This window comes from Takifugu rubripes, chromosome 8 (assembly GCF_901000725.2).
Source record: "Takifugu rubripes chromosome 8, fTakRub1.2, whole genome shotgun sequence".
Lineage (NCBI taxonomy): Eukaryota > Metazoa > Chordata > Actinopteri > Tetraodontiformes > Tetraodontidae > Takifugu > Takifugu rubripes.
The window spans coordinates 12,259,979-12,284,533 of record NC_042292.1 but is presented as its reverse complement, the minus strand read 5'-3'; the positions used below and the strand labels follow the sequence as shown (position 1 = coordinate 12,284,533).

Below are 24,555 nucleotides of genomic sequence, written 5' to 3'. Positions count from 1 at the left end.
TAGAGATTGGAACACTAGGGGCAGTAACACCCAACCTGAGTAGATGGCTCCAGCAGATACCAGGAAGCACATCAGAGATCTCTGTCCAGAAGAGCGCAGTCCTAGGAACAGCTAAGATCCTGTGCAGAACCCTCAGACTCCCAGGCCTCTGGTAGAGGACCCAAGTCTGAAGGAAGGAGGCACCACCCAGGGGTGATAGAGTCATACTGTGTCTGGGTTTTACCTTCAACTGTCATAAAGACTTTATTGTATCATGATTCCCATCTTTTCTGTTGTTACTTTGACAATAAAGTAGCCATCAGTACAAGACAAACACTTATCGCAAAGGAATTAAGAGTTGTGTTTTTCATCTTAACAGAGTCTCAAGCCTCAATATTAAGAGCCCGCCCACATCAAAGAGGTACCCTGTTGTAATGGAAAATACGCTGTACCGTAGCGCGGTGAGTCAGTGTCATGCCGATACTGTGTGGTGAAAAGCGCTGAAAAATGTGACTTGTGCTAAGTCTATTTTTCACTTATCATATCTATTTTTCACTTATCTAATATCAATATCAATATCAATCTTTATTTATATGGCACTTTTCATACGCTAGGTAGCACAAAGTGCCTCACAAAGGATAAAAACAGCAAAGAGAACAACAGAATTAAGAAAAGGACACACACACATGCATACAACACACTTACACACACACCCACACACATAAACAAGCTGAGGCAAGCTGAGACATGGCTGGGCACCGAGACCTGAGGCGAAGGAGACGCCACCTTTGGAGGCCCACCAGGCCGAGGGAGGTCACGGTCCGTGACCACAGGTGGTACCGCCACAAAGACCACCCCGACCCGGACAGACCGGAGGCTCCACACCAAAGCACAGAGCCCCCTAACCACCCAGGCCAGGGTCGACAATGGGACAGCACCTCCAGCGGTAGACCGGAAACATCTCCCAGCCTGGCAGGCCCCCATGAGGAAACACCATGAGGAGACACTGGAGCTAAAAACTGAAGGACTGAAACAGTAAATGGGATAAAAGGTATAAAAGCTAAAAGCTGAGGAACTAAGAATTGGAGTAGTAAAACAGTACTAAGACTACAACAGACTAAAACAGTAAATGGGATAAAAGGTGTAAGGACTAAAAACTGAGAATAAGAACTGAGGGAGTAAAACAGTACTAAGACTAAAACAGACTAAAACAGTAAATGAGATGAAAGGTGTAAAGACTAAAAACTGAGAGACTAAGAACTGAGGGAGTAAAACAGTAAAAGTGTCAAGTAAAATAAGGATAAGACATAAAATAAATTGAAAATAATCAGAAAATCAATTAAAGGCCTGATTAAAAAGGTGTGTCTTGAGCCTCTTTTTAAAAATCTGAACAGTCTCTGCGGCCCTGAGGTTCTCCGGCAGGCTGTTCCACAGTCGGGGACCATAATAACTGAAGGCCGCTTCCCCGTGCGTTTTAGTGCTTACATGTGGAATGGTTAAAAGGCCGGTGCCGGAGGACCTCAGAGTCCGCGAGGGTTGATAGAATAAAAGCAGGTCAGATAAATAAGTCGGGCCAAGACCATTAAGACATTTAAAAACTAATAAAAGAACCTTAAAATCGATCCTGAAACGCACGGGTAGCCAATGCAGCGATTCTAAAACCGGTGTGATGTGCTCCTGCCCTCTGGTCCTCGTCAGCACTCGTGCAGCTGAGTTTTGTAATAATTGTAGGTTTGTGATGCTCTTTTTTGGAAGACCAGAGAGCAGGGCATTACAATAATCTAAACGACAAGAGATAAAAGCGTGCATCAGCACCTCCGTGCTGGCCTGAGAGAGAAACGGGCGGACTCTGGCTATATTCTTCAGGTGGTAAAAACCTACCTTTGTTATGTTTTTGATGTGTGGAATAAAACTAAGCTCAGAGTCAAGGATCACACCCAGATTTTTTTACAGATTGAGATGGCTTAAAATCCTTCAATTTTGGAAAAAGTTTCTCTCTCTGACCTTCAGGACCAATAACTAAGACTTCTGTTTTGTCCTGGTTGAGCTGTAGGAAGTTTTCTGCCATCCATGACTGGATATCTAGAATACAGTTAAAAAGGGCATCAACTGGCCCTGTGTCATCAGGAGCCACGGCGATGTACAGTTGCGTATCGTCAGCATAGCTGTGGAAGCTGATGCCGTGGCTCCTGATGACGTCCCCAAGAGGAAGCATGTAAAGATTAAAAAGGGTTGGACCTAAAATTGACCCTTGGGGAACCCCACACTTTGTCTCATGGATTCTCGAGGAGCATGTATCCATACTTACAAAGAAGCTTCGATCACTAAGGTAGGAGGTGAACCAGTTAAGAACAATACCAGAGAGGCCGACCAGGTTCTTTAGTCTATTCAATAAAATATGGTGGTCTACTGTATCAAAAGCGGCGGTCAGATCCAGTAGAACCAACACCGTGAGCTTTTTGTTGTCTAGGTTACACCTGATGTCATTTAAAATCTTTAAAAGGGCTGTCTCTGTACTGTGGTTCATCCTAAAACCAGACTGATGCCTCTCTAAAATATCATTTGAGTTTAAAAAATCATTTACTTGGTTAAAAACAAGTTTTTCTAAAATTTTACTTAAAAATGGTAGGTTGGATACTGGCCAATAGTTATTTAAAACGCTGGGGTCTAGATTGCTCTTCTTCAGAAGGGGCTTCACCACCGCCGTTTTAAAGGAGGTGGGGAAGACACCTGTCTGAAGAGAGCAATTCACCATATATAAGAGATGTTCCTCAAAGAATCCATAAAATGTTTTGAAAAACGGTGTTGGAATTGGGTCTAAAAGGCAGGTTGTGGGCCTAACTTGGGAGAAAACTCGACCAAGTGTCCTCGCATCAACCAGGACAAAACTCTCCAGTGTCTCCTCAGGTGGAAGCAATGATCCAGGAGTGTTGTTGATTAAAATTTGCTGTGATAAAAGACTGGATCTAATATTATCGATTTTACTCCTGAAGTGGTCTGCAAAGGCCTCGCAGAGGGTGTCAGTCGTTGTTGTGGGACACCTGTTAAAATTACCGTTGGTTAAAAGCTCAATGGTGTGGAATAGATATTTGGGGTTGTTTTTATTGTTGGAGATTAGTTTTTTGAAATGAGAGGTTCTTGCCTGCTTGATTGTGTTATTGTAGGTTTTGAGGTGTTGATAAAATATTTCTTTATGGATGGTCAGTTTGGATTTCCTTCACCTCCTCTCAGCACTCCTGCAGGTTCTTTTCAGTTTTCTAGTTTCTTCATTTAGATTGTTATCTGCCAGGTCATCTCACTGTGGTTACAAGCATTTGACAGTCTCTCTCATTTAGCCAGAAATTGACTGTGATAGGCAGTTTCCTCCTGTTCTACATAAACAACATATATTTACTTAGATATTCCCCACTATGATGAGGACACCCTTAACTATACCTCAGTTTTGCATGTGGTGCCATTAATGTTTGCCACTTCATTTCCTGTCTAAGTCACATTAAACCTTGGCTGGCCTTTGACCTATTGGTACTTCAAATTTTAAATTATGGTCATTTCAACCTGTGGACTCAGCACAAAAAGATGATCTACCCCACAAAAATACTTTTTCTGCCCAAAACACATATATTTGGGCATGGGATAATATTGTTAGATTGACTAAAATGTCAAAAGTTAAACTAGAATCATTGTGTCGATTTGACACATTTTGTATTAAAAATGCGAGTTTATGCCCATTGTGGCTCAAACCTATGAGAATCAAATTATGTTTCTGGCTGAGATGGCGGCCAATGTTGAATGTGAAGGAGCTTTCTTCAAGAACAGCTTTTGTTCACCTCACCCCTCCTATAAAAACTGGGACTTCACTCTCCTCAGCACCACCTGCTGGGTAAACAACTCAAACTGGTACCACCATGGTCGTGATAAATTAACTTTCTGTGGCAAACGTGTCCAGGCTACTGGTACTGTCAGAATCACTCATGCTCAGGTCAGCTCTTAAGCTTGCTTCAGTATTGATGTATATTTAAGATGTCTGTTTGTGTTTTCATGTGTGTGAGTATTACGCATGGTGGAGGGGGTGAGGGACATTTGTTTTGTTAAGAATTCCACATGTTACCCAGGCATTTGTAATTTTATCCTCCTGTAACACAATTTATTCTAGAATTGCTAGACACAATATCCATAGCTAGCATGATGTTGATTTTACTGCCTGCACCAGAAGCCTAAAACTGTTAATATTGGAACTCTAAACCTCACAGAAGCCAGATGGCTGCAGGTAACGCTTTGTCAAAGGTATCAAAGATTGGACTCGTCGATAAAGCGGCTTGAGCTTTCTTTTCACAGACTTCAGTACAGATGAGAAGTCGTTAAATGATATTAGGATGTCATGAGAGAAAATACAATATCCATGCATCTGAATTTAAAAATGCTTTGCATTGCTACAAAAACAATGTGTATATTCTCCAAACATTTCTGCACAACTGCATTTCATTGTGCATATACAGTATGAACAGAGAATTTTTTTCACCATTTATACACATATCCATACAACAGAAGTGACTATTTTTTTAATAAAAATTTGAGTGTCTTATCAAACAAAGCAAAACACTGATAAATGTGTGTCTACAAGGGTGACGAACCTTTGGGTGTATGATGCAATATCTCAGAGGTACACACATTCAAGACGGAAGCAATTGTGTAGTCTTCTTTCCTTAATAGGTCAAACGGGCCAACCAATCACATGCAGTTTTATTGGTTAAGAGCAAAAAGGGGACCAACATGTCTCTACACCGCCTTTGCACTTTAGACACAATGACATCGTTTCAGAGATTATGCTGTCTGATGTGTGTGTTCTTGGGAAACATTGGTAAGTGCTGATTTTAGGGCTTTTCTAAATGAAAGTATTGTTTTTGTTCTTTGTTGTCTCAAAATAGGCTGAAACATATGTGATTTACTTTTTCTCTCCAGTCCATGGGGACAATACGAAGTTGTCCATCCCCATTCGTCAAGATGCTGATTTTCTATCAGCGGACGTTGGTGACAATGTTACTTTAAAATGTTTCTATGAAGACAGTTTTACAACAACCCTTTACTGGTATAAGCAAGTGATAGGCCAGAAACCAAAGCTAATGTCTAGCTTCTATTTATTTGGTCAAAAAGCTTCCTTTACGGATGAATTTAGAAACAGAACACGTTTCCAACTGGTTACTGAAAATCTCCAGCATCACTTGACAATTTCAGATTTACGTGTTGCTGACTCCGCTACCTATTACTGCTTAGCAAGTAACTTTTTGGAATATCAGTTTCACGACGGCACAACTGTCAGTGTAAGGGGGTCAGGTTTTAATGTTCCAACTTCAGTGCATCAGTTGGCGTCTGGCACGATTCAATCAGAAGATTCCATGATGCTGAACTGCACAGTTTATACTCCAGCCTGCGATGAAGAACATGCTGTTTACTGGTTCAGAAACTCTGGAGAATCTCTACCAGGAGTTATTTTCACCAGTGCAGTCAGAAGGAATAACAAGTGTGACAGGAAAACCAACAGCTGTTTCTTCAACCTATCCCTAAAGAACATGAATAAGTCTCAGACTGGGACCTACTATTGTGGTGTCGCATCCTGTCAAAGCATTGTGTTTGGAGCTGCAACCAAGGTGGAATTTGAGGGTGAGTTTTATTCTAACTTTATGATTCCAATGTTATGACTTGGACTCAAGATTCGGGAGTTTAAAATGATTACTTTACTACTATTACTTGTCCATTGTGAAGGCAGACTTGACACAATGCAAAAAAAAAATGTACAATTTAAAAAAAAACAAATTCAATCAAATTCAGAAATGTTGTCCTGAAAACATTGAAACTAGACAGGGTATTTAACTTGGATTTCAAATCTGAACATGATAAACAATGATTAGGTCAACTTAAATTGACAGTAAAAGCTCCACTTTCCAATTCCACTAATTGGTAACTTTGGATTGGAACGAAGAATCGTGTCACTTGAGACGAACTGACTTAACGAATACTTGTTCAAGCTACCTCTTCTTCCCTCACCGAAAGTTTGACCTCTGTCTGCTGCCGTGTGCATCTACAGATCAGAAAGACTCTCTGGTCTTGTTTTACTTCCTGTGTGGTGCATCATCATTCAGCATATTTCTGGTAGTGTATCTGGCCTTCTCGGTGTGCATGATGAACAATCACAGCTGCAATTGTGAAGGTATAATCAATTGCACTTCCTGTTTTCAATCATGTTGTCTCACATGATTTTTTTCACAGTTTTAGCATTCATTTTATGTTTCAGAATTGTTTCAGAAAAGATTGTCACCTCTGTCCAAACCAAAGGTATTTTTATTGGTCAGAAAAGTCGTTCATTAAATATTCAAAAGGCACTGAGTTCATTGTTGTCATTTACAGGATCGTCCAGATGCAGATGGTTCTGTTTTGTGGAAGAAGAAGATGAACAGAGAACATACCTGGACTGAATGTGTTTACTTCAGTGTTAAGCAGTAGAATAGAAAAATGACCATTTTCAACAATTTTAGATATCCTGTAGTTTCAGAAAACTCACAAAATAGAAAAAAGCTCTTCTGTGGTTGATTTATAGATATTTGATTTATTGTGTACATTCTACATTGTTCAGGATGTTCAGGATCCTTGGTACAATAAAGGAGGAAATAACCAACACACCCTTGATTGTCTTGTCCTCCAACTACCAACGAATCATGGTGGAGGAGCTTAAGTGTCCAGGGACAGGGACACACAAGGATAAAAAGGAGCTCAAGGAAATCCTCAGCAGAAAGAAGAGTTCCTTTTTCACATGCTCTGATTCTGACAAGAAGGAAGTCAATAGAAAAATCAAGTTTTAAACTAATCCTGTACTTATATATTTTATCCTGCAGTCAATATTCTTCTAAAATAAGCTTCAAATAAAGTTGCAACCCTTTATTGTCTAAAATGTCCAAATGTGTTTTTTGTAACAGTCAGAATCTGTTTATTTATGGTGCTGCAGCTATGACGGCAATACTTGTACATACTTGCATGGTGGGCTTGGCTTTTCCCCTTCTGTCTTGGTGGTTTCAAACAGGAAGTCTTTGCTGTGTCTTAACACACAGCAGTCTAACTACATCGCTTAACTGTCTTGACTTTGGCATTCAAATACAACAACTAGTGTAAGGAAAATGACATTGCTGTAATGTAACTGGTTGGCTCTCAAATGTGATCCCCATTGGAGTAACATCGATACATGTTCTTGTCATTAGTGTTGTTGCCGCTGGCTTTAAGTACATTAATCTGTCTAATTGTCTGTATACAATAGCTTTTTTTTTAAAGTGTCACACAGCATGTCTTAAACCATGCTGTTCACTTCATTATATAGGTTTTGTTTAATATGAAGGTTTATAAATTGACTAACCCATGATTGTATAGGCTAAAATAACATAATATTCCAATTCCTCTGATATACTCCGTGTTGATTCTATCCACATACAACAGAAAGTGCCTACATCTTCATCGCTTCTTCCTCCAGTTTCTCTTGCTGTCTTCTCCTCAGGGCCACTGTCTCGAAAGCATCCAGCACACCTGACTAACCACTCTCTTGTGCACCTTCCCTTTCCTTCTCGCAGATGGTCTTGTCTCACATTTCACACCTGACACGTCTCTGTATCCTTTCCAACCTGCTTGCACAAGTCTCTCCACCTCTTTTCCCACACTGTCCATTGCTCTAGATTGTTTAGTCCAGCTAGTAATAGCACTCCACTGCATCAAAAGCAGCACTGAGGTCCAGCGGAACCACCATAGAAACCTGAGTCACCACCACCACCTCAAGAATTTTAGAGATCAAAGGAAGGTGGGTTATAGGCCTATAATTTTCTAGCACATCAGGATCCAGTGATGACTTTTTAAGAAACTGTTTAATGACTGCCACCTTGTAGGACCGGGCTACATAACCTGTCACTAAAGAACAATTGATCTGGTCCAGGATAGAGCTTCCTACCAATGGTAAAACATCCTTCAACAGGTGTGTTGGGATGGGATCTAAGAGACACATGGTGGACTTGGATTTCTGAATTAGCATAGACGCCTCAGAAAAATATATATAAGGCTGAAGAAGTTTAAGGGCTCATCGGAGACCCTGTATGTTCCCACAGTCAGCACATCTGGTGATGGTCCAGTTGTTGGGATGGCCTGTTTAGCTTTTTCTCTCATGGCTAGAACCTTATCAGTGAAGAAGCTCATGAAGTCTTCACCACTAAGGGAAGAAGGGATACGTGGATCTAAAATGCTGTGATTCTTAGTTAATTTGGCCAGTGTTGAAAAGAAAGATTTTCTTCAATTTAAGAAAAATAAGATGTTCTAGCTTTATGGGGGGCCTTTTTTATAAACTACTAGGCAGTCTTTCCAGACTTTTTCAGGGGGCCACAGAATTAAGCATGAATCTCAGTGAGGCTGCTGCACATTCAGCAACAGAGTCGACCTCAGCAGGGCTAAGATTATAATGATTGATCCCTGGGGAAACCCATGGTGGTCCTGGGATTAGCACAGCAATTGTTTCCTTAAACTTAGCTACAGCATTATCTGAAAGGCATCTGCTATAGTAAGACTGTGTTCTGAACACAGCCATTTCTAAAGCTGTCATTCACAACGTCTACATGGATATAAAAGTCTCTAAAAATAATGACTTTACTTATTCTGAGGACCAAGTCAGATAAAAACTGAGAGAACTGAGACAGGAACTCTGAATGTGGCCCAGCAGGGGGCCGATATACAAATAAAAACAAAAGTGGCTTTTCTGTCCTCCAGTTGGGTCAGATGGGTAATGCCTAAAGTCAGGCTTTCAAATGAACTGGAGCAATGTTTGGATCTAGGATTAATTAATAACTTGGTGTGATTCCAGTACCACAAGGAATATGGTAATTAAGATGGGTAGGAGGAGTAGATTCATTTAAGCTAACATATTTTAAAGTCAGGTCTCAGTAAAAAAAAAAAAAATCAATGTGATGATCCACTATCAGGTTGTGCACTAACAGGGATTTACACAAAATAGATCTAATATTTAACATTCCACTTTTAATTGTGCTGTTAGTGTATTCTATTTGTGCTTTGGTATTCAGTTTAATAAGATTATGGTGACTGACCGCTCCCTTGCTCTGTGCTTGGTGAACTTTTAATCGTGGAACAGAGACTACCTCTAGAGTGTTAAATATGTTATTGTTGGTGGATGAGGGTTCTACAGAAGCAGCAGAGAGGTGTGTAAGACTACAACTCTGCATCCTGATCTGGACCCTGGTTTGTCAGGTCACTTTGGGTCTAATAAATTTGGCCAAGTTACTAGAAATGAGAGAGGCTTCATCCCGGGTGGGATGGACACTGTCTCTCCTAATCAGACCAGGTTTTCCCCAAAAACTGTTCCAATTGTCGACAAAAGACGCCTGCTTTTTGGGGCACCACCGTGAAAGTCATCGACAAAGTGACGACAAATGACTAAACATTTCATCATTTGTCAGATTGGAAAGGAGACCAGATAATGCTGGGGAGTCTGACATCTTGTGTAATTACAAACCAACTCTGCGTTAACTTTGGTGAATTCCGACTGACGAAGCCCGGTGTCGTTTGCACTGACGCGAATAATAACTTTACCACATTTAAGATTTCTTATCGCCAGCAGCTTTAGATTGGCTTCTATGTCACCCGCTCTGGCCCCTGGAATGCGCCTAACTATGGTCGCCAGTGTCGGCTTCACATAGCGCAAAACAGTTGCCAATTACCAGAGTCAGTTTTTCAGCAGGTGTGTCACTGAGTGGGGAAAAACGGTTAGCCATGGGAAGCAGTTGGTGGTGCACAGTGGACCTTTGGTTTGGGCTATGTTCCTGTCACTCAGCCACCCTGGCTAACCAGCTACTCGGCTGATGGGACAGCTAGCTTTAATGACACTAGGCAGCTTCACATCAGCTACCTTCTCCTGGCTACCTGACACAACTCCAGACAACTCCAAGTTGCAGAACCATGTCTCAATCTTACTGAGTCTTGCCTCCAGAGCCATTAAAATAACTGCATTTTCTGCATCTATTACCTTAAGTAAAGGAGTCAGAGGAACTAGACATTTCCCACTCTGAACGGACACAGGGTGAGAGACCGGGTAAAACAGATGGTGAGGCCATGCTCGTGCTAATACTCAGTGGATTTGGCAGATCAAAATATCCTATTGACAAACGTGAGCTGCGTATTTGTTGAATGTGATTTTCCCCCCTTCTTGTAGTCAAGTAACTAAAATTGCCCAAGTACTTAATTTTAAATAAAGTGAACCCAGCACACACCGTGTACCAACGAGCTATTGGGTAAGTGACGCAATACATTACCCAACAGAAGTTCTGCTGTCCCTCCCAACATTGCTGATCCTCTCCCATGGTGTTTTATACCACTGCTATGCAGATGAGACCCAACTAAACCCCTCATTTCCCCCAGATGAACCCTCAGTCTCAGACTAGATCTCAACCTGTCTCTCAGACGTATCCGCATGGATGCAGAACCACCACCTTCAACTTAACCTTGGTGAAAATGAGCTCCTGTTTTCCTCGACCAAACAATCCATTTGTCACAACATTGATAAGAAAATTGACTTGTTGCCTCTTGCTCCTACCAAGGCTGTTCAAAACCTTTGAATCATGATTTATCATCAGATGTTTTCTGATAATGCAGCATCAGTTTCCCTGTCATCCCGTCACTTTGCCATATCCAACCTCAGAAAAACAAGGCCATTGAACCCACAAATGCTGATACAAACCATTGTGATCTCCCTTATTGCCACCACTTTAGATAGTCCAGCTGAAGTGGTGACACCACCCCATTGCTGATAGAGGTCTACTGTACCTGCCCGCATTAATATCATGTCATTCATGCTGACCAACAGACTAATACTTGAATGTGCTCCATCTTACACTGACAATCTTGTTCATTTAAGACAAGCCCATGCTACCCCTCATGCAACATACAAAATTTTTTTTTTTTTTTTTTTTTGTTGTTGATTGTTTGGAAATGTGGCACATTAACCCAAAACAACGACTCAAATGAAATTGAATTACATTTATATATTAAGCTAAATTCTTTTCTAAAAGTACTGGTCTTTACTTGTAGATTTGTTTAAACTTTAAATCTTTCTTTGATTTCTCCAACAATTTTATCCAGCAAATCTTTCACCTTTATGGCTGGATTACATGTGATTGTGTTTCCTGTATGTCACACCCTCACGTCATGTTACGCTGTCCAATCAAACACAAGCTCTGCATTTATCAGTGAACAAAGAACCAGCCTTCTCTTCACTCTGCCCAATATTTGATGACAAGATGACATCTGCAAAGTTGATCTTCTGGCTGATGTGTTTGGAGAAATTTGGTGAGCATTTTTATGTGTTTTGTTTGTCTGTTTTTAGCATCTATGAAAAATTGAAACATCAAACAGTCTTCTTTTCTGTTTTAGCTCAGACAGCTTCAACTGAATCTTTGAATTGGAAGACCAATTTTATCTTGGTCAAACCTGGACAGAACCTGACTTTGCTGTGTCTTCAAAAAGATAATGTTTCTCCCATGATCTATTGGTTTAAACAAACTCTGGGAGAGAAGCCGAGACTGATCTGTACATACAGGATATCAAGCGAAGATTGGAAATTTGTTAATGACTTCAAAACCAATCCACGTTTCCAAATACATCCTGGTAACAAAGGAGCTAATCTGACAATATCAGATTTGGAGTTATCAGACTCAGCCACCTATTACTGTGTAAATCAGTATGTAAATGTTTTTGACTTTACAGAAGATTATAAAGTCATTGTAGAGGGTTCAGGGTTGACCATAGATCAGTCAGCATCACATTCTATCCAAGCAGGAGGTTCTGTGACGCTGAATTGTACAGTACATACTGGGTGGACTTGTGATGGGGATCACACTGTTTACTGGTTCAGAACCCCTGGACAATCTCAACTGGGACTCATGTACAGCCATACAGGCAGGAATAAGCAGTGTGAGAGGAAAACCAACACCTGTTTCTAAAACTTCTCCATGAAGAACCTGAACACTTCTCAGACTGGGACCTACTATTGTGCTGTTGCAGCATGTGGACACATTCTGTTTGGAAATGGAACCAAGCTGGTGTTTGAGGGTGAGTGAGTTTGAAATAATTTCATTCAAAAGCTGTTAAGTGCTATTTTATGTGCAGATTGTTTCCATACGCCTGTAAAAATGCTAAAGCCAACATTACCTCAGTGTTATGCTGTTTGAATTTTACACCACAGCAGCACATTAAAAACATTTGTGGTCAAAGTATCACTTTAACTCATTTTTGTTATGTCAGTATAGATTCTCTTTAAATACTGTTATTTTATAAAATAATGTGTGAATGGTGATGCCTGTAGTTTCGCTGAATTAGAAAATAATGACATCATAACTGCCGTGATATAAAGTGAGAGGACAAATATGTGTAAAGACCTAAATAATTATCTGAAACAGTATCGCAGATATCACAATTTCTGATGCCTCTCGTTACAGATAAAGGAAACTATCTTGTTTTGGTGTATTTCCTCAGTGCGACCTGGATATTTACCATCATTGTGGTTATTTTATTAACCATTTCACTTTATATGACGAAAAAGAGAAACAGCCATCACTCTCTGGGTAACTGATGTAATATATTTTGAATATTCTTAAAAATAATAAATAAATGAATGTTACAGTCACAGCTGCAATTATAAAGGTATGATTAATTACACTTCTGGTCTTCTTTTAGATAGTAATTTTACATTTCTAACATTCCATTTTATTTTTCAGAATTGCATGTAAGACTCTCACCTCTGTCCAAACCAAAGGTATTTTCTATTAGTCAGAATAAAGTCGTTCATTAAATATTCAAAAGGCACTGAGTTCATTGTTGTCATTTACAGGATCGTCCAGATGCAGATGGTTCTGTTTTGTGGAAGAAGATGAACAGAGAACATACCTGGACTGAATGTGTTTACTTCAGTGTAAAGCAGTAGAATAGAAAACAATTTTTTCAACAATTTTAGATATCCTGTAGTTTCAGAAAACTCACAAAATAGAAGAAGGCTCTTCTGTGGTTGATTTATAGATATTTGATTCATTGTGTACATTCTACATTGTTCAGGATGTTCAGGATCCTTGGTACAATAAAGGAGGAAATAACCAACACACACTTGATTTTCTTGTCCTCCAACTACCAATGAATTATGGTGGAGGAGCTTAAGTGTCCTCAACATCCCAGAATCTGTTTTGTCTTAATTTGCCCCTCAGAAGGCCTCCAATGGGAAAGGGTACTAGGTGGAGGGCCAGATAAAGCACAGATCTCAAAGACATTATCAATTAGGAACAGCATATCCCACTTAGTGACCAGGGGGCCTAGGCCTGTGGTTGGAGCACATTTGTGTGCGACCAATGGCTGGGACTTTGTCTATGGACCCAGATCGTCCAAACATAAAACAGAGACATGAGTCTGTCTTGCAGCAGGGTCTGGGGCCATATGCATTAGATGATAGGCCATGGAAGGGTCACACAAGGATAAAAAGGAGCTCAAGGAAATCCTCAGCAGAAAGAAAAGTTCCTGTTTCACATGCTCTGATTCTGACAAGAAGGAAGTCAATAGAGAAGTTAAGCATGACATGAAAGCAGCCAAGCTATCGTACAAAACCACCCCTTTTACACATGGTCCTGCTGTATCTGCTGTCAGTATCTGCCACAGGCTGTATCTCCAGGGCTTTATTTCCCCAGGTTTTTGATTGGTGCAACAACTGACTGGAGCTAAATGTCACTAAAACCAAAGAGATTGGTGGTGACTTTTCCAACAAGCACTTACAGCTGTTGCATATTTCTTATTTTACAAAAAAATATCCTTAAAGTTGAAAAAGACTGTAAATAATCCAGAATGGACAGCTGTTAATTTAGTTTGGCATATAAATTTTAGAATTTGTCTATCTGAATAAGACACACAGGGTATGCTGAGAACTTATGTAGACACCCTTGGTGTTAGCTTACACACCCCCACACATGTGACGCTGTGCAGTAGAAACAAAACCACAACATCAGTTACTGCTCGACCTGTTTGCTGTCTCTTTTTGCATTTGCAATCATATTTCTTTTATTTCTTTCTTCTTCTTGGAATAAAACATTACATGATTATATACACATCATGTAAAGAAATACCAAGTAATATACCATACCATTCATACGTTACCATACGTACAGCCATGTTTTTAGACTATGATGCAAAACACTTAAAGTTTTGACGTGTTTAAAAATAATCCTGTACTTATATATTTTGTCCTGCAGTCAATCTTCTTCTAAAATAAGATTCAAATAAAGTTGCAGCCCTTTATTGTCTAAAATGTCCAAATGTGTTTTTTGTAACATAGTCAGAATCTTTTTTTTTTTTTTAAATTGTGCTGCAGCAATGACAGCAATACTTGTACATACTTGCATGGTGGGCTTGACTTTTCCCCTTCTGTCTTGGTGGTTTCAAACAGGAAGTCTTTGCTGTGTCTTAACACACAGCAGTCAAACTACATCGCTTCACTCTCTTGACCTTGGCATTCAAAGACAACTAGTGTAAGGAAAATGACATTGCTGTAATGTTAATGTGATCCCCATTGCAGTCACATCAACACATGTTCTTGTCAATAGTGTTATTTCTGTTTGTATTAAGCACATTTATCCATCGAATTGTCTGTATGCAAACATTTTTAGATTAGATTATATTTTAGATTATAATGACACATTCACTTGAGTACATACATTTTGTTTAATATATAGGTTAATAAGTGGACTAATTCATGATTTTATAGGCTTACAAAAACACAATATTCCAGTTCCTCTGATATACTCCGTGTTGATTCTATCCATGTGCAACAGAGAGTGCTTACATCTTCATCAGTTCTTCCTCCAGCTTCTCTTGCTGTCTTCTCCTCAGGGCCGCTGTCTATGGGCCAGGACCACCAATGCGGTGTTGCTCTGACTTTCCTGTTTTGAATTGTACCTATCTGGGCATTCATTCAGGGTGTCGTGTCATGATCAACTTTTGGCTCATCACTAGTTCTCCACTGGGGTCACCCAAGGATCGGTGCCGGGGCTGCTGCTCTTTGCCATATACGCAACATTGCTCAGGCAAATCATCCCATGGTCTCCCATGGTGTTTTATACCACTGCTTTCCACAAGGCACCCAGTTCTGCGTCTCATTTTCCCCAGCCTAACCCTCCGGCTCAGACTAGATCTCACCATGTCTCTCAGACATATCCGCATGGATGCAGGGCCACCACCTTCAATTTAACTATGGTGAAAATGAGCTCATTCTTTCCTTGGCAAAACTATCCATTCATCAAAACATAGATCACAAAATTGGCCCCTGCCTGTTATCGAGGCTGTTTGAAACCTTGGAGTCATGATTGTTGATCATCTGAGGTTTTGTGATCATGTAGCATCAGTCTCCCTGTCATCCTGTCACTTTTCCATATCCAACCTCAGAAAAACCAGGCCATTAAACCTACAAATGCTGATACAAGTCATGGTGATCTCCCATATTTCCACCAATTCAGCAGGCCCATACCACCTCTCTGCTGATAGAGGTCTACTGTACCTGCCCACATTAAGATCATGTTATTCATGCTGACCGACAGACTAATACCTGAATCTGCTCCCTCTTACGTGAACGATCTTGTTTGAGCCCATGCTACCCCTTGTTGCTGCATCCTTTTCCAAAAGCTGTTTGTCATTACAGTGGGACCTCTACTTACGAAATTAATTGGTTCCGGAAGTTGTTTCGTAACCTGAAAATTATGTAAGTAGAGACGCGTTTTCCATGTAAATGCCCTAATCCGTTCCAAGCCCTCAAAAATTCGGACATAATTTTTTTATAAATCATAAAAATACATCAAAACATGTAACAAATACATGTTACAATTACCCCACAATAAATGTAGGAATTCAGTGCAAGGCTTCTCCAGGTACAAAATGAACTTTATTACAGGCTCATCTTACATTAGCCGTAATTAATAGCAACGAACATTAACACTTGTGGTAACACCGCTATCTAATGTACAAACATACGAACACCAACAATAAATCCCGGCTACGGCCATATTCTTTGGCGAGATCAACCAAACGCATCCCTTTTTCATGCTTTTCTATTATTTCTTGCTTTGTTTGTATGGACAAAAAGCTCTCTTCTTCTTTTCTTCTTTTTCACTTTTGTCATCACTTTCCTGGAGTCCATAGTGAATAAAAGTTAAACGAAGTTGACGCTGGGATACACACAAACATGTACATATTGACATACCTCCTAGCCAATGGAATTACAGGAAGACACTAGGCGATAGCCAATGGCAGAGCAGCTACTGGCATGTTTACGTTCGCTAAACTCCGCGAGCTGCAAGTAGTAGCAGTAGCGTATCTTTGCCTTTCGTATCCTCAAATTTCTTTCGTAACAAGAGGAAATATTTTCTCGTTGAGACGTTTTGTAACCTGAAAATTCCGCATGTCCAGACATTCGTAAGTAGAGGTCCCACTGTATAATTAGTACTGAGCATTTACTGGATGCATTACTGCAACATGGAAAATATAAAAAAGAATGATTGCCGGTTGGTTGGTTGTTATTGATTGGTTAGAAATGATGCAAGTTACACCTCAACTAAAATTGAATTCTATTTATATGTGATGCAAAATTGTATTCTTAAGGTAATGCAAAGTTTTTACTGGTGGGTTTTTTTAACCTTTAAATCTTCCTTTGATTTCTCCAACATCAATTTTATCAAGCAAATCTGACATTACAAGTCATCATGTTTACTATATGTCACACCCTCGAGTCATCTCCGGCTGCCCAATCAGATACGAGTGCAGCATTTATCAGTTTAAAAAGGACCAGTCTTCTCTTCACTCAACTCCAACACTTGGAGCAAGATGACATCTGCAAAGTTGATCTTCTGGCTGATATGTTTGGAGAAATTTGGTGAGGATTTCTTTTTTGTTAGTATTTTGTTTATTTCTGGCATCATTTGCAAAATTCTAGATTTAAACATTATTCAGTGTTCATTTCTGTTTGTATTTTGTTTTTAGCTCAGACAGCTACAATGGAATTTTCTCCATCTTTGAATTGGAAGACCAATTATATCTTGGTCAAACCTGGACAGAACCTGACTTTGCCGTGTCTTCATAGAGATAATTTTTCTACCAGGATCTCTTGGTTTAAAGAAACTCTGGGAGAGCAGCCCATTCTGATCTGTATGTACTGGATATCAAGTAAACGTTGGATATTTGTTAATGACTTCAAAACCAATCCACGTTTCCAACTACATCCTGGTAACAAAGGAACTAATCTGACAATAACAGATTTGGAGTTATCAGACTCAGCCACCTATTACTGTGTAAATCAGTATTTAAATGAATTTGACTTTACAGAAGGTTATAATGTCATTGTAGAGGGTTCAGGGTTGACCATAGATCAGTCAGCATCACAGTCTATCCAAGCAGAAGGTTCTGTGACGCTGAATTGTACAGTACATACTGGGTGGACTTGTGATGGGGATCACACTGTTTACTGGTTCAGAAACTCTGGACCATCTCAGCTGGGACTCATGTACAGCCATACAGGCAGGAACAAGCAGTGTGAGAGGAAAACCAACACCTGTTTCTACAGCTTCTCCATGAAGAACCTGAATACTTCTCAGACTGGGACCTACTATTGTGCTGTTGCAGCATGTGGACACATTCTGTTTGGAAATGGAACCAAGCTGGTGTGTGGGGGTGAGTGCTGTAATTTTGTGTAGATTATTTTTTGTAAAAAATTATTTACATATAAGAAATTATTTACATATTATCTAGTTTTAAAAATATTAAGCCAGCATCCAGTAATTTATTTAAGTGTCCATAAAAAGGTTATCCTAATTAGCTCTGTTCAGTTGGTTTATACAGTATATTGTGTTTTATCGAAAAATTTACCAGTTTAAACAGATATGACCTAAATATCCCCCAATTCTCTGTTTACACAAAGCTTTCAGTATCTAAAATGAGGAAATTGTAACATTTAAAGACCAGTTTGAATTGTACATGGACACCGTGGCAGTCCTTTAAGAACATAATATTTGTGGTCAAAGAATCACTTTAACTCATTACTTTTTATGTCAGTATAGGTTCTGCTTCTATATTGTTACTTTATAAAATAATTTGTGACTGGCGATGTCTATTGTCTCCCTGAATTACACAGTAATGACATTATAACTAGCTTAATATAAAGTGAGAGGACAAATTTGTTGAAATACTGAAGTGATTATCTGAAACGGCATCGCGGATATCACAATTTCTGATGCATCTCGTTACAGATGAAGGAAACCATCTTGTTTTGGTGTATTTCCTCAGTGCAGGTTGGATATTTACCATCATTGTGGTTGTTTTATTATCCATTTCAGTTTTTATGACAAAGAGGAAAAACAGTCATCACTCTCTGGGTAACTGATGTAATATATTTTGAATATTCTTAAAGGTAAACTGGGAAAATTACTTTAAAAAAATGTCTTCCTGTGTTTTAAAACAGACTCTCAATCAAGATTCCAAGCTTCATCCAGAGCAAATGCAGAGGTGGAGACAATTTTGATTTTTTTTTTAAAGTTTATATGTAATGTATAAATAATCCTTATGTACATACACTAACTTACCCTTTATAACATATCTCCAGGGCTACCAAGAGGAAAACAACCTCCATTATGCAGCTTTGAGGAACAACCAGCCCAACAGATCAATGCAGAACAGACAGAATGAATGTGTGTACTCTGCTGTGAGGCTGTAGATGTCTTGTTGTCATTGCAGGTTAACAAAGGACCTAATTAAGTATTTTGTATTTACTCATATCGGTTTCTACATTTTCAATTGTATCATTTATCAATCTCGATGAAACAAAGTTTTCCTAATAAAATTGTTTTTTCTGTCCATCCACAAAATTGAACACAATACAAACATTAATTTTTGATTTAATTAAAAATTACTACCTGCTCAAGATTCCCAATACAACTGAAACCTTGACATCTGTCTGCTGATTTTTGAATCTGCAGACCTTGGTTAGCTTCCTAATTGGTGCATCAGCATTCAGCATGATGAAAAGCAGTCACAGCTGCCATTGTTAAGATATAATCAATTAAAATTTGATTTTGCAACAAAAGACCTTCAACAGTTTTATTAGAATTGTGAAAAAACTGGCCAAGGGATTTTTGTCCATCCATTTTGTCTTCGACTTCTTTATCCCTTTTAAGGGACAGGTGGCCACTTATCCCACTTCTAACTCACAACGACAAACAACTGTTCATGCCCTCATTCACTTCTAATGTCAATGCACATGGACACGGGGAGAACAGGCAAACTCTGCACAAAAAAAACCCTGACTGCAGGAACCTTCTTGCTTTGTGGCAGCCATTTTAGCCCCTACATAACCGTGCCACCCCTGTGTTAGTTCACCTCATGTGTGTCTCACTTTGTGTTGTGCCACTTTCCTCATGTTGTGATGACTGATCACAAAGTGCCATAATCATGAAGCAGAATCGTTACAAATATTATGGTTATGGCACTTTTGAACTTCCATATTTTCACTGCAATAAAAGGCGCAGTCTCAGTTGCGGGTACTATATCTGTTTTTAAAACATACATAAGGCGCACCGTATTATTAGGCGCATGCTAAAACATACAGTAAAAAATGACAACAGAAGTAAAACGGTGAGTTTCTTCACATTTAGTGAACAAAATATTCATTCTTCTGCCACAAAACCATCAAAGTTTTCATCTTCTGTATCTGAATTAAACAGCTGCACTATTTCAATGTTTAACATCCCAAATTCCTCTTCTTCATCATCTGAATCAGACTCACCGACCACTTACAGTCCAGCGTTGATTTTGTGAAAGCTCTTCCAATGCATGAAGACGGTATCATAGCCCTACAATCCACCCGCATATGGTGGCATAACTTGCCCGCCGCTGCCTCATAGTCTTTGTGAAGGAGTGTTTGCCTTCCTTCATCCAGCGCTCTGTCCGTTTCCGTGGCAGCCGAGAACCATGGTGAATGACTCGTGCCCCGTTGTGCGTATCGCCACCGTACTGTTCCCTTTTTCTCCACTTTGTGGGTCAAAGGGATGTCAAAAGTCAGAGGGATCTCATCCATGTTGGTGATGTGGCTGGGCGCAGTGATCTTGTCGCGGCAGTAGGTGCGGAAGATGGCCGCCCTCTCTTGGTAATCCGTGGGCAGCCGCTGTGCAACAGTTATCCTCGCGCGTATGGAGAGATGCCGCCTCCTCATAAAGCAAAAATATTAAGATTGCTTGATTGCCATTTTGATTAAATATTTTCATATTTAATGTCTTGCAGTTTAAAGTAAGCCTCATTCATACGTGTCTCGCTTGACCGGCGCCATTTTAGGGGATCCTTATGCGTAGGTGTGCCGCTAATCGATTGGCGGAGCGTTTACCGTAGTGCACCCACCAAAGCCACACACCAGATTTTGGAACTCAGTCCACACACAAGGCGCACCATATTATAAGGCGCACCGTCAATTTTTGAGAAAATCTCAGTGTTTTAGGTGCGCCTTATAGTCATGAAAATACGGTACTTGTAGAACTCCACAGCCTCCACCTCAACTCTTTCTCTAAGAGCTGGTCATAGTTTTGGTCTAGACATCCCAAAGTCAATGACTAGTTACTTTGTCTTTGAGGCGTTGAGGTGTGGATGGTTCATGTGGCTCCAGGCATTCCATGAACAGGCTCCTACGCTCCATCTGATTGTTGTTACTCCATCTCTTTGTTGTCCCTGATGCATCCCACAATGGCTGTGTCATCGACAAACTTCTAAATTTGGCACAGCTCAAAGTTGTAGTAAAAGTCTAATGTGTACAGGGTTAATAGTAGAGGGCCCAGCACTGTGCCCTGGGGTGCTCCTGTGCTGCTAATCACAGTGTCTGTATACCATGGCCTGTCGGTGAGATACGGTAGCTGGAGAATCAGGAATCCAGGTCCACTACTATCATGCTGAGTTTGTCCCGTGCTGCAGTGTGAGGTGAGTTTCACTGGTCAGAAGACATTCAGCTCCCTGGGAGGATTCTTCTTAAGAACTGGGATGATGCATGTCTTCCACAATGTCTTTACACACTAACATACATATACCTGCATCCCCCCCATGCACACAACCTCACAAAACAACAAACATTTGTATACTTGCACATACTCTCCACATACTTGAACAATCATTGTCTGTACCTTCCATTGCACCACATGATCAATTTGCCATTTAAATCGAATTGATCCAGTGGCCATGTGTTTTAGTCTGTTCCAAGTAGACCCCCAGTTTACAACATTCAAAACCAGCAAAAGTTAGGCTTGATATTTAGCTGAAAATTAATTCAAACTGGCCACTCGGCCATGCTCAATTTATAATGTGTGTTCTGCTGTTGTAGTTTTATTTTGTAGAGAAATATTTTAAAACTTGTAACAATACGAAAATGTTTTAGAATGTGTGCGTCAGAATAACACTCAAAGGTTATAAGAAATTAATCAGAAACCCAAGGGCTTAACTTGCAAGACCACAGAAGTCTAACACTGAGAAATATCTTGTATCCATTGGCTACCTCATCAGTATAACCAATACAGCCAGATCATAAGACTACGGCATAGGATGTTGCACAACATAAAACAATTTAAGGCACACCTCAAATATTGACATATGGGAATGTGATGTTATTGATTGATCTTTGGAAAAATATGTTTCATAGATTAAAGACTTTTTTATTCGCGTAGTGACACCAGTCTGAGTTTGGGGTGATGTTAATTTCACATGAAGTCAACCATAACTATACTATTGCAAACAGGTACCTCTATGATACCATCACGTCAGGACCAATGTAATCACTGTGGGTATACCATGCTGTTGATATAAGGTCACACACAAATCACATTGTAATTTAGTGTGAAAAAAGCTTGAAAAGTAAATGACATGTGCTTTGAACAGGAAGTAGAAGTGTCTGCAGAAGCGGGAATTCGAGATACAAAAAACAAAGGCACAGCATGGAGAAGGATGTATATATCAAGGCTTTCTTCATTAATTTGAAGTAAAAACACAACAGCCCTCCCCCCATGACACAAGCGATTATAAACGCCTAAAGGAAAGTGGTCAAACAAGTGTTTCATGAAACTAATTACTGAGCATTTACTTGAACCACTGGATCTTTGTTTTGCCATGAACTAGTCCAGCGTGCACTTCCTGCCCAAATGTAGCAAGCCTATGCACCAGCACTCACACCAATTAAGGGAGAAATGACAGAAAATAGATCGCTAAACATATTAGTTCTCTCAGGCAAATCTTTCATCTTTATCAGCCAGATTACATGTGATCGTGTTTCCTGTATGTCACACCCTCAAGTCATCTCTGGCTGCCCAATCAGACACAAGCTCTGCATTTATCAGTGTACAAAGAACCAGTCTTCACTCTGCCCAACACTTGGAGCAAGATGGCATCCGCAAAGTTTGTTTTCTGTCTGATGTGCTTAGAGAAAATTGGTGAGGTGAATATATGTATATATTATTAATTGCACATTTTCTTATTAATTTCTTAATAATATTAATCTTCCTCCTTTTGTGCTTGCTGTTTAATTTTCTCTTAAACAGCTACAAGGGAATTTTCTCCATCTTTGAATTGTAAGACCAATTTTATCTTGGTCAAACCTGGACAGAACCTGACTTTGCCGTGTCTTCACAGAGATGATGTTTCTACCAGGATTTATTGGTTTAAACAAACTCTGGGAGAGAAGCCGAGACTGATCTGTACATACAGGATATATAGCAAAGATTGGAAATTTGTTAATTACTTCAAAACCAATCCACGCTTCCAACTACATCCTGGTAACAAAGGAGCTAATCTGACAATATCAGATTTGGAGTTATCAGACTCAGCCACCTATTACTGTGTAAATCAGTATTTAACAGTATTTGACTTTCTAGAAAGTTATGTCATTGTAGAGGGTTCAGGGTTGACTATGGATCAGCCAGCATCACATTATATCCAAGCAGAAGGTTCTGTGATGCTGAATTGTACAGTACATACTGGGTGGACTTGTGATGGGGATCACGCTGTTTACTGGTTCAGAAACTCTGGACCATCTCAGCTGGGACTCATGTACAGCCATACAGGCAGGAACAAGCAGTGTGAGAGGAAAACCAACACCTGTTTCTACAGCTTCTCCATGAAGAACCTGAACACTTCTCAGACTGGGACCTACATAGACATTGAACGCTATGCCTCATCTGTACTGGACTACATCTCCACCTCTATAGACAGTGTCACCACCCAGAAACAGATCACCATGTACCCTAATCAGAAGCCCTGGATGAATAGGGATGTCCGTCTCCTGCTGAAGGCCCGTAACATCACCTTCCGATCGGGGGATGCACAAACCTACAGCACAGCCAGAGCTAACCTGAAGCGGGGTATTAAGAAAGCCAAACACGACTACAAGCTGAAGGTAGAAGGGCACTTCTCCAACTCCAACCCCCGATCTATGTGGCAGGGCATTCAGGTCATCAGCAACTACAATCCCATCAATCCCTCTCCCCCTCAACCAACATCTCCTTCCTCAATGAGCTAAACAACTTCTATGCTCAGTTTGAGAAGGACAACCAAGAACAAGCGAGCAAGGTAGAGCTGACTGCTGGCCACCAACCCTTAACTTTCTCTACCACTGATGTCAGAGCGGAACTGAGCAGGATCAATCCACGCAAAGCTGCGGGCCCCGATGGCATCCCTGGACGCGTGCTCAGAACTTGTGCTGCGGAGTTAGCAGGGGTCCTGACGGACTTATTCAATCTATCCCTGGCTCATGCAGTTGTGCCGACCTGCTTCAAATCCACCTCCATCGTGCCAGTACCAAAACATTCCACCCCAGCTTGTCTCAATGACTATCGTCCAGTAGCACTCACTCCCATCATAACAAAGTGCTTAGAGCAGCTGGTCTTGGCACAACTCAAATCCTGTCTCCCCCCCAACCCTGGACCCCTGTCCTCTCACAGCTGGACAATAAAGACACATATGCCCGAATGCTGTTCATAGACTTCAGTTCAGCATTTAACACTGTCATCCCCTCCAAGCTGATAACCAAACTAAGGGATCTGGACATCAGCACCTCCATCTGCAACTGGTTATTGGACTTTCTGACCAATAGACCACAACATGTGCGGTTAGATCATCACTGCTCCCCTACCCTCACTGTAAACACTGGAGTACCACAAGGCTGTGTGATGAGCCCATTCCTCTACTCCCTTTTCACCCACGACTGCAGAGCTATACATGGTTCCAACACCATCATCAATCACCACGGTGATTGGCCTCATCAAGGATAACGATAAATCAGCTTACAGGGAGGAGGTGGACCGCTTAGCTACGTGGTGCCACAACAACAACCTGCAACCAAAGAACTCGTCCTGGACTTCAGGAGGAAGACGGACATCCACCCACCCATCCACATCAACGGAGCAGTGTGTGTCCAGCTTCAAATTCCTGGGGATCCACCTCTCACAGGAC

The 24,555-nt window shown here is 40.4% G+C and overlaps 3 protein-coding genes and 1 pseudogene across 3 annotated transcripts; all 4 read left to right on the top strand.

The window, feature by feature from the left end:
• The first annotated feature begins 4,718 nt into the window (after positions 1-4,718).
• LOC115250844 (uncharacterized) lies at positions 4,719-7,553 on the top strand. Its single transcript, XM_029841074.1, has 6 exons — positions 4,719-4,837; positions 4,939-5,637; positions 6,062-6,184; positions 6,269-6,309; positions 6,382-6,394; positions 7,459-7,553. Exons 1-6 carry the CDS (start codon positions 4,750-4,752, stop codon positions 7,551-7,553), a joined length of 1,059 nt encoding a protein of 352 aa, XP_029696934.1. The 5' UTR covers positions 4,719-4,749.
• Positions 7,554-11,269: 3,716 nt separating this feature from the next.
• LOC115250612 (uncharacterized) lies at positions 11,270-12,988 on the top strand (annotated as a pseudogene).
• Positions 12,989-16,914: 3,926 nt separating this feature from the next.
• On the top strand, positions 16,915-22,680 carry LOC101063927 (uncharacterized). Its single transcript, XM_029841073.1, has 7 exons — positions 16,915-16,963; positions 17,071-17,757; positions 18,333-18,458; positions 18,545-18,588; positions 18,686-18,784; positions 22,402-22,538; positions 22,647-22,680. The coding sequence occupies exons 1-7, from the start codon at positions 16,915-16,917 to the stop codon at positions 22,678-22,680; spliced, it is 1,176 nt and encodes a 391-aa protein (XP_029696933.1).
• Positions 22,681-22,825: 145 nt separating this feature from the next.
• LOC115250843 (uncharacterized) lies at positions 22,826-23,623 on the top strand. Its single transcript, XM_029841072.1, has one exon. The coding sequence runs from the start codon at positions 23,015-23,017 to the stop codon at positions 23,621-23,623; it is 609 nt and encodes a 202-aa protein (XP_029696932.1). The 5' UTR covers positions 22,826-23,014.
• The last annotated feature ends 932 nt before the right edge of the window (positions 23,624-24,555 follow it).

Coding starts and splice junctions, on each gene's coding strand:
- LOC115250844 (XM_029841074.1), top strand. CDS start 4,750: ATGTCTCTACACCGCCTTTGCACTTTAGACACAATGACATCGTTTCAG. Junction 4,838..4,938: donor TGTGTTCTTGGGAAACATTG/GTAAGTGCTGAT, acceptor TTTTCTCTCCAG/TCCATGGGGACAATACGAAG. Junction 6,185..6,268: donor TCACAGCTGCAATTGTGAAG/GTATAATCAATT, acceptor TTTATGTTTCAG/AATTGTTTCAGAAAAGATTG.
- LOC101063927 (XM_029841073.1), top strand. CDS start 16,915: ATGACATCTGCAAAGTTGATCTTCTGGCTGATATGTTTGGAGAAATTT. Junction 18,459..18,544: donor AAACAGTCATCACTCTCTGG/GTAACTGATGTA, acceptor GTTTTAAAACAG/ACTCTCAATCAAGATTCCAA. Junction 22,539..22,646: donor GATGTGCTTAGAGAAAATTG/GTGAGGTGAATA, acceptor TCTCTTAAACAG/CTACAAGGGAATTTTCTCCA.
- LOC115250843 (XM_029841072.1), top strand. CDS start 23,015: ATGGATCAGCCAGCATCACATTATATCCAAGCAGAAGGTTCTGTGATG.